The 11,916-nt window shown below is 38.3% G+C and overlaps 2 protein-coding genes across 4 annotated transcripts in view; both read right to left on the bottom strand.

Annotated features, from left to right (window-relative positions):
* Positions 1-11,916, bottom strand: part of optn (optineurin) — a 413,618-nt gene that overhangs the window by 126,465 nt on the left and 275,237 nt on the right. The gene's annotated exons all lie outside the window — the stretch shown is intronic.
* On the bottom strand, positions 331-11,436 carry il15ra (interleukin 15 receptor subunit alpha). Of its 3 annotated transcripts, XM_062443855.1 has the most exons (8): positions 11,274-11,436; positions 9,833-10,024; positions 8,195-8,242; positions 8,000-8,047; positions 4,962-5,090; positions 4,430-4,543; positions 1,569-1,662; positions 331-1,458 (listed from the first exon to the last, which is right to left on the bottom strand). In XM_062443855.1, exons 1-8 carry the CDS (start codon positions 11,356-11,358, stop codon positions 1,365-1,367), a joined length of 804 nt encoding a protein of 267 aa, XP_062299839.1. In that variant the 5' UTR covers positions 11,359-11,436; the 3' UTR covers positions 331-1,364. The 3 variants fall into 3 exon arrangements, with proteins under 3 accessions (XP_062299839.1, XP_062299841.1, XP_062299840.1); XM_062443857.1 differs by lacking the exon at positions 4,962-5,090; XM_062443856.1 differs by lacking the exon at positions 8,000-8,047.

Here is an 11,916-nt window from a genome sequence, read left to right as displayed (position 1 = left end):
GTTTCTAAATATTTATTTAAAGTTGATTTCTTCACTATTGTTTAAATAGAGAGTAACAAGAAAAAGGATAGGACGGATGAAAATGGGTGGATTTGAACCCAGAATGAGGCCATACCACTAAGTAACACCAAGTTTACCCATGACGTTTTCAACCAGTCCAGTTTCAGTGGAAATTACGTTCATGGTGGTATTTTTACATTGACCATAATCAAATTCGGAGGAAAAGGTTCTTATTATTTGGAAACAGTAGTTAAAAATAAGCACATATGAAGTAACATCAATGAAAACTAAAATTTTTAATAATATATTGAAACTTTCATCGTCCATAAATATCAAGGGGTGCCTGGGGATGGTACATATCACAATTATAGTCACACATTGATTAATAACATTTCATATATAAACAAGTGTCACATGTGATATATAGAATACAGGGAAATTTCTGCCTCAAACAAAATCATTTTTACAAGTGTACATTATAGGGGAAGGTAATTCATAAAGAGGAAGCTTTAACCATCTTTAGAAGGTTTCGACTCAGTGACTTCAGATTTTATCTGAGGAAGTGCAAGTGGGGGGTTTTCAGATGTTAACTTCTTTCCATGTTCATCATTTTTGTGGTCAGTGTATAATGCATGATGTGTTTCCATCAGTGAATTATGAACTAACAGCTGTTTGTTATAGAGGTGGTGATGCAGAGGTGGTAGAGCCAGATGTCCATTAATCATAGGTTGGCTGATTTCAAAGTTTATTCTTGGGACCACACTGAACTCTAATGAACCTCGAATTGATGTGTGATGACATGATGTGTCAAAAAAGTCTCTCCAGACAGAAATCTCAATCACAGAGATGAGATAAAAACATGAACGCTACAGCCTCACCATTTACTAAAGCAATGAAGACCAGACGGAGTAAGTTATGTCTGCTTTTAGCTCTTTGAGTATGTCATGGTGAAGAATGACTAAAAGAAGAAGCTGTGATTCATTTTATAGTTTGAGACAAATGGGGTAATTTACATACATCTATGCCTGAAAGATATTATTTATATGAGGGTAGATCTTTGTAGCACCAGGGGAAAAGCCACTGTCTTAAAAAGAACAGGTTTTAAATATTTGGTTACAAGAAGCATCATGAGATCCACACAGAGAGAGTGGTTGGCTTGTTTGGTGAAATCAATGTTCTTGGGAAGGTACAAACAACAAATCCTGTATTAGAATGGCCATTATGTTTCCAGATAACGTTCACAGAAATCCAATGGGCCATCAGGGAGAGAGGTGATAACACCTTCTGCAGTCCAGTGTAGAGGGTGAAAACCTGTTCTTCACTGCATGGCAATAAAGTTCTGTCACTGTGTGTGTGACATGAGGTTATTCACACATCACTGCCGGTACAGATGATGGATCTTGATTAATGAATGTCAATTCTTCTTCTGGCTGCGGTGTTATGTCGGTGTTTCGCCTCCTGAGGTAAAAAGGGAACATTAAATAATGAAATGAGACCAGTCAAAAGATCATTGCACCCAAGTTCTTAAACTCAGTTAAACCCACATGATTTATTTTTCTCTTGCTTACCCTCTGCAATATAAGCGGATCCAGATCACGATCCCAGCAATGATGATCATTAATAAAACACAAGAGACCACAGCTGCTGTTGTTTCTTTAGATCCTGTCATGAGAGAGAATAACTCAATGTGTAATGTATCTCAATTTCCACAGAGAATAAAGGGTGTAGGAGGAAATAATTGTATTAGTGTCAGACAATGATCTCATGTTCTCAAAGGAAAACGTTTGCACTTCGATAAGAGACAAAAGGAAACGGCAAAAGACGACACATCTGTGCAGTTCTGATTAGAATGAAACATATATGGGAAACACGCACTGGGATCTTAGTAAATCAGGCCCTGTGTGTTTAACCCTCCTGTTGTCCTCGAGTCAAGGAAGGAAGGGAAGGAGGAAGGAAGAAGGAAGAAAAGGGGGGAGGGAGGAAAGAAGGAAGGAAGGAAGGAAAGAGGGAGGGAGGAAAGACAGAAGGAAGGAAGGAAGAAGGAAGGAAGGAAAGGAGGAAGGAAGGAGGGAGGGAGGAAAGAAGGACAAAGGAAAGAAGGAAGGAAGGAGGGAGGGAGGGAGGGAGGGAGGAAGGACAGAAGGAAGGGAGGAAAGAGAGAGAAGGAAGGAAGGAAGGAAGGAAGGAAGGAAGGAAGGAAGGAAGGAAGGAAGGAAGGAAGGAAGGAAGGAAGGAAGGAAGGAAGGAAGGAAGGAGGACAGAAGGAAGGGAGGAAAGAAGGAACAGTCAAAACAGACGGGGTCAATTTGACCCAGGAGGACGACACAAAGGTTAAACTGTGTTCTTGTATCAATATCATTGTCTTGATATGTGCGTATGTAAAAATGTTGACTTAACGGGCTACAGTTGCTACATGATGGATGTGAAATTAAAGCATTAGTTCGACATTTTGGAAAATATATGTGATTGTTTTCATGTCATGTTCTTACACTAAATAGGAAGCAACAGCCATCATAGATCGTTATCATAGCTTGACACAAAGACTAGAAGTTGTGTCACAGGCTATTTCTTGGCTAAGTGCCTGGTAAAAAGTTAACACACATGGCCAGGATATAGTCTGGCTCATTACTCCAGGTAACACAACATGTCATTTTTACTCTATTGTTTTGGATTAAACAAACAAGATATAACATGTTAATTAGTTAGCTTTACAGGTGCAGAGGGGGATTTTGTTAGCTTTAGCGAGAGCTAACAGGAGCTAGCTGTTTCCCCCTTTTTCTAATTCTATTCTTCATTATTCATTAGAAACATTATCAGCCAATATTGGCCTATCACAGACTTATCTGTATCAGTGTTTAGTCTGCTATGACAGTATAAACACTGCTATAAAAAAAATGTTTTTAAAGATATATAGGCTGCATTTTATGTATATTTAATCCTTTTTCCCAAGCTTCATTGACATTAACCTTTGTGTCGTCCTCCCGGGTCAAATTGACCCCGTCTGTTTTGACTGTTCCTTCCTTCCTTCCTCCCTCCCACCTTCTCTCTTTTCTCCATTCCCCTTTCTTCCTTCCTTCCTTTCCTTCCTCCCTTACTTCTTTCCTCTGTCCTTCTTTCCTTCCTTCCTCCCTTCCTCTTTTCCTTTATCCCTCCCTCCCTCCTTCCTTCCTTCCTTCCTTCCTCCTTTCATTCCTTCTTCCCTCCTTCCTCCCTTCCTTCCTTCCTTCCTTCCTTCTTCCTCCTTTCCTTCCTTCTTCCTCCCTTCCATCCTTCCTTCCTCCCTTCCTCCCTTCCTTCCTCCTTTCCTTCCTTCTTCCTCCCTTCCTTCCTCCTTTCCTTCCTTCTTCCCTCCTTCCTTACTCCCTTCCTTCCTTCCTTCCTTCCTTCCTTCTTCCTCCCTTCCTCCCTCCTTTCCTTCCTTCTTCCTCCCTTCCCTCCTTCATTATAAAATATTGTGTAAGTGACACTCAAGGGACTACCTCATACCTTCATTTATTTATCCTTGGCAAACTAATTGATGCTAGCAACCAATACATTTGATGTAACTGAAATTGAATTAATAACAGAAGTGTTAGAGGAGAATATAACAGGAAATGTGATGTGTGGAGTATCTGTCTCTTGTTTATGTTCTGAACCATAGAAGAGCTTCATTCCAACCAACATCTGGAGATAAAAAATTAACCCTAAAATTACTCTTTTAAAAAGTGCCTTTGTCATGGGAACCGATTCTATTGGAAATCACTGACTGTGTGAGGTCCTTCATTTGCAATTTTTTCTAAATATTTATTTAAAGTTGATTTCTTCACTATTGTTTAAATAGAGAGCAACAAGAAAAAGGACAGGACGGATGAAAATGGGTGGATTTGAACCCAGAATGAGGCCATACCACTAAGTAACACCACCTTTACCCATGACGTTTTCAACCAGTCCAGTTTCAGTGGAAATTACGTTCATGGTGGTATTTTTACATTGACCATAATCAAATTCGGAGGAAAAGGTTCTTATTATTTGGAAACAGTAGTTAAAAATAAGCACATATGAAGTAACATCAATGAAAACTAAAATTTTTAATAATATATTGTGTGTGACATGAGGTTATTCACACTTCACTGCCGGTACAGATGATGGATCTTGATTAATGAATGTCAATTCTTCTTCCTCCCTTCCTTCCTTGACTTGAGGACAACACAAGGGTTAAACACCCAGTTAAGTTTACTGTTTAAGAGCACTGACGTAATTTTATAAAAATTAAGTTCATTCTTAAACTGTAACATCATGTATCACAGCCCCCATTGCATATCTTTGTCACAAATGTTTGGTAACCACATTTGGTTACCAAACAACAAAGTGTGTTTATATACATATTCTTTTGCCAAATACATCTGAAGATATGTTTTTACTGTAGAGGAATAACAATGTTGAAGCTCACCAGTTATGGACTCAGGATCGGGATTGAAGGTATTATTGCCTTTAACAGTGCCCGGTGACAATGTGGAGGTAGACGTACAGGTCGCTGCCCTGGTCACCGTCACAGTCTTTACATCTAGGAATGACAGAAAGAAATCCAGTGTCAGTTTTCAGAGGTCAATAATTCAGTACCGATTCTGTCTTGGTAGATCAAGGAAGTTAGACCTGTATGTGAAAAAAAGCTTAAATGATCCATGCCACCCAGGTTTCTGGAGCCATTCATCCATTCATTCATTCATTCAACACCCAGATTTGAAAAACATTTGTCTCCATTTATGTGCTGATTTGATTTGCATATTTCTGCAGCTTTTTACAAATTTGTCAAAGTGACAGCGAAAACAGCAGAGTAAATATGGATCACAAAATGTCACTGATTGATTGGAAGCTGCTGATAAAAGCATCTGGCCTGATAAAGCTATGGTGCAAGCAACATTCGATAGTATGGGAGTTGATTGGGAAAATTAATATTCCATGTGTGACTACGAGCATTTTACCCTGTGTGGTATCTGACAGGCTCCATTGATCAGGTCCAGATGAGGTTGGCTCTGTGCTTTCTGTTTGTAGTGCAGACACTGACGCTGAGATGCTTGAACTGGGGGTTAACTGTTGGCTGGTGGAAGGTGCTGTGGGCAAGAGAAAACATGCTACCACTGCTAATACTGCAAAAATGGAATGTCTAAAACTGTTTATACTACTTTTACTACAAATACTACTTCTGTTACTACACTGTTGCTCCTACTACTGTCACTGCAGTTTGTAAAAAGATTTTTGAATAAGACAAACTCATGCTGTGGTTTGGAGCATGCATGCGTAAGGATGTCTTTACCCATGCATGAACAGTCCACAAGTGACTGTGTGCACAGATGTCAATTATCAGTTTATGATATACCATGCCACGTTACTATTAATTAAAACACAATTTAAAACATGCAAGGTTTTGTGGTTAACCATAGTTTTGTGGTTAATATTTTACACAGTGTTAAATATTTGTACTACTGTTACAACATTAGCTACTTCCTCTAATAGAACTTGCTCTACTTCTACGACCACTACTTCAAGTAATGTGACCAATTACTTTAATGATGGCTCTATTCCATATAGGTATTCCAGTGAGTTATAGCAGCAACTAGAATACATAAGCGGAAAACACAGAATTTAAATAATATCACCTTAAAAAGCTTATATGACAAATGTGTTCACAAACAGTTGCTTAATTATACATCTGGCAAACACAGAGCAACATTCACATTCATTTGGAGTTGCGTTTCTAACCATCTGACAAATGCAACTCCAATATTCTCTTTAGAACTTTATTTTGGTGTTCTAACCCTCCTGAGGGCAATATCTTACTCTTTAGCCACTAAATGCTTGAGTCCAAGACAAATTTCCCTACGGGCACAATAAAGTATATCATATTGTATACTACACTACATTTATCATGTAGTTGCTAACATTGTTTGTGTGTTGTTTGGTGCAAAGCAGGTAGGGAACAGTTGCCTGAAGCTGCTGAATAGAAATTGGTGAAGGCATTAGGCATGAATCAAAACAGTAAAATTTCAGGTTGTCAAAGCGTGATCCTCCTGGGGCTACACAACAACACAGTGCCAAAAAGTGCAGTGCTTTGGTCTTCTCATACGCTTGTCCTTGTAAAAAGCAACTAAAAAATCCATCTGTTCACTAAAGAATTTAGGTGATAGGCGGTAATCTTATTTGACTTGTCTCTTATGTATGTTCCCTTTATCTGGTGGCTTTATGTTTGTTTTTGACATGAACTGATGCACTTTATTTTTATTTGACTGTGAAGCTCTTAGTGACTGTGCTATATAAATAAACTTTGCTTGCTTGCTCAAATGGCCACTTGAGGCTGGCTCCAATAGGCTAGGGAGTCAATCCCCATACACCCACATATTAATAACAAGAATAAACATGTTCACAGCCTCGTACAAAAAAAGGTGTTGGCCTCTATAGTTCATGAAAACTGTACAGAGGATGAATTTTTATAAAACTCATGCCCGTTTTGAGAGACAGGTGATAGCATGGTGACAACATTGGTTAGGTAATGTAACCATGGCGTAATGCCAAATTCACAGATTATAGGCATAACCGTAGCTGTCACTATTTCAATGTGTTTTCAGTTCATGAAAACTGATTGTAACATTTTGGTCACATAACAAAATCTTATTCAGAGTTTGGTTGGCATTATGGTTTGGTATTAAAAGACCCTCTATGGAGTCGGATGTTCACATTTCTTTTCTGGTGGCTTTAAGCCTGTTTTTCGCTAGCAAAAGTTGGCATTAGCACTAGCAGTATCACAGTTTACCATAGACTGTAAATGCACCATGCTAACAAAGTTAACAGCTAGCCACTGCCCCCTCCCCTTCAGCCACATTCACTTCTGGCTCCAAAAATCCAAGATGGCGACGGTCAAAATGCAAACTCAAGGCTTCAAAACTAGAGTCAACAAACCAGTAGGTAATTTCACAGTATTACCTACTGGTAATACCCATTATTTCTTTTACAGCTTATGGTTGTAAACCAAAACAATAAGCTGAAGACACTAAAATGTTCCTCAGAACTGAGCCAGAGTAAGGTGATAATTCCCTGTGTTTGTCATTACAAATGACCTCTTACACATTATGCATTGTCATCTGATGAAGTGTACATTAAAAATATTTATTAGGGCAGTTTTTAAAGTGCTTTAAAAAATCTGTAATTTTACTTTTACTTATTGTTTATATTTAGTCAAATATATTACATAGTAAAGATAAGCACTTCTCTTTCAGCAGCTGACAGAAACAAGCTGCTAGCAGTATGGGACTCGGTATCTGCTACCTTAAGGTGTACTCTATATGCCCAGGTGATATAAAGTCATCTGAATCTCCATCAAACTTATCTGTGACTACTTTTAGAAACAAAAAAATCCTGACACATCCAGGATTTTAAAGCTAAAATGATTTGCCAGTTGTGTCCAAGATTTTTTACGCCTTTGCCAAAACTGAAGCTGACAGTGATGTATGTCATCAACGGCAGACTCCCTCTCTTGGATAACCTTAGGATGCACTGACATGTTCCCATGTGTTCCACAACCATGTCAAGAATGTAACAAAGTAACTTTAACTCACAGTACATTTGAATAAGTGAATTATCAAGTGGTGTTGCTTTATGTTATACATGTATATATGCTATAAATGTTTGAATATCTGTTCATCCCTGACTCTAGTAGTAGTTCTGCAACCCCACTAATGGTATTGCTACTTATACATCAAAGCTACTGGTACAACTACAACTGCTACAACTACTATGTACTATGTAGTATACTGCTTCCTTTACTAATACTGCTGCTGCTTCTACTCGATACAACTAGCACAACTTAATGCTGCCACTACTACAACCTGTACTAAGAAAAATGACCTAAATGGATAGATTTAGTACTGTAGTTTCATTAGTACTTATTTATTATAAGTTTATTGTTATTAGTATTATTTTAGTATTTCATTTCTGTCTCCACAAATCATGCAAACACAGAACTCACTGACTGTGGTGGTAATGATGGAGTCATGGGGAGTATCAGTGTGTTCCCCTGCAAAATCAGACCATTATTGATCATTATGTGGGGGGAAAAAATCCTGTCTTATATTAAGTATTTGTTATATTTACTTTATTATGAACTACAATATTATAGTGATACTATTCCCCCTTTTTAAGCCATACAGACAAATACACTCACTTGGTACTGTGGTCTTTGGCAGTTCTGTTGTGGTTCTGTGAGGGTCAGCTGAAACACAACAGAAGACAGGTTGAGCATGTTGTTCGTCATCATCTGTAACTTGAAATCTTGATTGAACTAGACATAAACGTCACGGTAAAGAAAAAGAAGGCGGATTTATAAGACTTAATGTGGGTCAAGCTCCAAAAACTGGATCAGCACTTCACAGGATGTAACTGATTAGCGTCTTTTGCCCTGTAAATGAATCCTCAGTCTATAACACAGGTTTTCTGTCATACATTCGTAGTCTCTGAGCCCTTTCTGTGATTACCTTAGACTTGACAAAGGTCTCTTCAGTGCCACAGTGAACATTATGCAACCTTTATACCAAATACATATATAATGCATTGACTTTGAGTGTCCCATCAACCATACTGCTACAAAGTGAAGGGTCACATTTGCCCTTATCTTATCAATCTTAGCAATTCACTGCATCTCGCAGCTCTCACGAGGGTTGCCCTATCTCCTCTTTTGTAATTGCTCTGTCCATTGAACAGGTATGGCCATATTATAATAGTATACATAACACCAAGCACTACTGGTGCACTCAATAGGTGAGGAAGGAGGAGGGTGGACAAAGTAAAAAAGTGCCCCCACCTATGAGAAAGCCATGATGAGTGCTATTACAGGGGCCCTATATGGTGCGCTGTATGTGAAAATATCATCATCCCCTCATTTGAAGCACAATTTGCATTTTCTCGTGCATACATACTAAGTTTCATTTTGACAACCTCCTGAATGCCTCATTTACTCAAATGTAACCTAAACCAGATCAGTGTTTGGCGCTCAACATACAGCAAACCACCTTCTTTCAGGTAAGTATGATTAAAAACAAAATAAAATGCAATCACGAAAAGCCCATTGATGTTAGTAACCATGTTGTATCGCCTCCTTTAGGCAACTCAGCATAAAGTTTTACACGGCACAGTAGAACTGCAGCAAAACATTGTTTACTTACATTTATGAAAAATCGGCTAAGTTGCAATAAATTGTTTGGGTGCACAGAAAAGTAGATCTACAGGAACTGATCCGTTCATAAGCAGACCACTTGTGGGTAGCTGTGCACAGTAGACACCACCGACAACTGTGGGTGTAAGTAGAGGTAGAGATATTGGTGTGAAATGAAACCTTTGCCACACCGTTGTTTTATCAAGAAGGCTGCTCCCACTTAGGCATGTTGCTGCATCCCAGGGCTCAGGAAAGAAGACCCTGTTTAGATATCTTGATGGATGACTTCCTTTTTTTTTGGTGCATCCAGGAAGGCGGGTAATAGGGCATTTCTCCCAAAGTGCCTTTCTGACCTAAATATGCTTCATAGCATACACTACTGAGTGGTTTGTTTTCTGTGTGCAAGAGGTCTGCTGGCATTTGTGTTTATATTAGAGTGCGCACCGGTTTCACTTCTTTAAAAGGTGCCTGCAAAAATCTGTCTTCTCAGCTTACAATATTGGATGACAAACACTGTGCTGTGTCTTAAAGGGTTCTCCTAGCTACACAGTAGAGAGCTACATTGCTGCATTTCCACAGAGACAGGCTATTCAATCCCAAGTTGAGGAGCGAGCCCTTAAAATGTAATGACAAAAAACAAACAATTCTTACGTATACAGTTAAGATTGTACGGGGTCCACACTTTAGCGCTGCCTTGCCCTGCGTTGCATTTGATGAGGTTTGAGGTTCCAGCTTTCCTCGTGTAACCGTCTACACATGTATAGCGGAAACGGTCGTTAATTTTGAAGCATTTCTGTGAAGGAGGTTTAGTCAAAGGGCGGGTAGGAATTTCTGGGCAACAGTCTGGATGGAAACAAAATGACAGAGAAGCAAAACAAGAGAGAATTGAAATGGTTATATTATTAAGAAAAAAATAAAGGCATTAGCATCGCTTAGAAAGGAAATTCTAATCCTTTTGCTTTACTATGACTCCATTATACAATCACTGACCTCTTTATAAGGTATACCTGTGCAATCCAATCCAATAAAACAACTCTGCTATAAATACTACTTTTATGAAGCTTATACATTTTCAGTTTTTGTTGACATTGTCAGGAAGGTGATAATTCTACTTTATATTTATTATTGAGGTCATAGTGGGTGGTGATGTACTAGGGTTCATTATATTGAATGCTATTCCTAATATTTTGTCCACTCCATTAACATACATTCCAAAATATTAGGAATACCATTCAGTATAATGCACCCCAGTAAGCCACCACCACTTAGTACGACCTCAATGATAAACATAAAGTAGAATTATCACTTTTTTTGATAATGTTAACAAAAACTGAAAATGTATAAACTTCAAAAAAGTTGAATTTGTGGAAGAATAGTCGTATTGGATTGAATTAGATTACACAGGTGTACCTAATGAAGTGACCGGTGAGAGTATGTTTCACAATGCGCATCCAGATTAATCAGTAACAAAGTTTTTACTTGAAGCGAGTACTGAGTGATAACTACATTTTGAAAGGATGAATCAGATTCTTAAGTGTTACGTGTTGCTTAGTCATAAGGACATTGTTACATGCTTGGATGTCACCAGACGTACATTAGTGAAAATTCACTGTTTAAAAATAAATCTGAAAATGCAAGTGTCTTGCTTACACAGCATGAAACATTTCCTGTTAGAAATTAAAATGAAAGAGGCTTGTTGTCTGTCATTGCCCCTCAGCTGTCTGTCTATCACTTCCATTTTTTGAGTTTTTAAATTAATGTCGGTCTTTTTTTGTTATTACAGAGTTAACTGTGTGTGTTGCTAGAGATTGTATTGATTGAATTGTGTGTGTGTTTTTTAATGTGCAGGTGTAAAAAAAAAAAAAAAAAAAGACAAAATCATTTTCAAATTGTATCAAATGATTATTAAATTATTATTGGTTTGTTAAATTACGGCTGACTACACAAATGATCTGTTACATTAGTGCTTTGGGGGAAAAAAGATAATAAAAAAACATCCTGAAAACAGAACAGTATTGACTGAACGAAACTTAAAATGTTTCTTACTGTAACAACATATACTGTATTGTTGGGGGCGAGATTATGAATTTACCTGAGCTGGAGCAGTGCGCAATTCCGCGTAGACAGACCATCACAACGCAGACGCAGAGTGAGAGTGAGAGTGAAGCCAGATCCATCTGACAGCCCTGTGGATAGTTAAACCATGTTCGCCAAATAAATCATGAGCCGCTGCGACCATCCTCACTGCTGCAGCAGCTCTCTTGACGTTTACTTTCGCTTTCTAAACACCGCTCTATTTATCGTAAAAGCACTGAATCACGTGGTCTACTATTATTACTCGTGTTGCCATGTTTGTAGTTCCGTAACTAAAGTAGCCCCCCCCCCCCACATGCAGAATGATGTATGTGAATAGTTTAGTGCCCACCAGCAAGATACATGACATCAAACTGTTGGAGGCCAATACTGCACCAGTAATCAAATTACACACAAGTGTGATGTGTTAACTTGAACTCTCCACTGCACATAGGCTTACAATGAGAACTGACTTTACAGTGATACAGGCGACATCTTGTGTCCAGCAGGAAAACTTTTAAAATGAGCACATTTACAGTTTATGAAATGTTTGATGGAGAGAAGGAGAAGCTGTCATTTTAAGGGTCTTAACAAGATAACTGAACTTTTTTTTTTTTTTTTTTGAAAAACCATATTAGACACAAATTAGACCATTATTCAAA

Source organism: Scomber scombrus, chromosome 22 (genome assembly GCF_963691925.1).
Source record: "Scomber scombrus chromosome 22, fScoSco1.1, whole genome shotgun sequence".
NCBI classification, from domain to species: Eukaryota; Metazoa; Chordata; class Actinopteri; order Scombriformes; family Scombridae; genus Scomber; species Scomber scombrus.
Note: the sequence above shows the minus strand (reverse complement) of the source record. Positions and strands in the feature narration are given on the sequence as shown.

Excerpts from the sequence above, each read along its gene's own strand:
- il15ra (XM_062443855.1), bottom strand. The coding sequence starts at position 11,358 with ATGGATCTGGCTTCACTCTCACTCTCACTCTGCGTCTGCGTTGTGATG. Across the intron at positions 8,048-8,194 it reads GCCAAAGACCACAGTACCAA|GGGAACACACTGATACTCCC; the intron begins GTGAGTGTATTT and ends CTGATTTTGCAG. Across the intron at positions 4,544-4,961 it reads CCTGTCAGATACCACACAGG|ATGTAAAGACTGTGACGGTG; the intron begins GTAAAATGCTCG and ends TGTCATTCCTAG.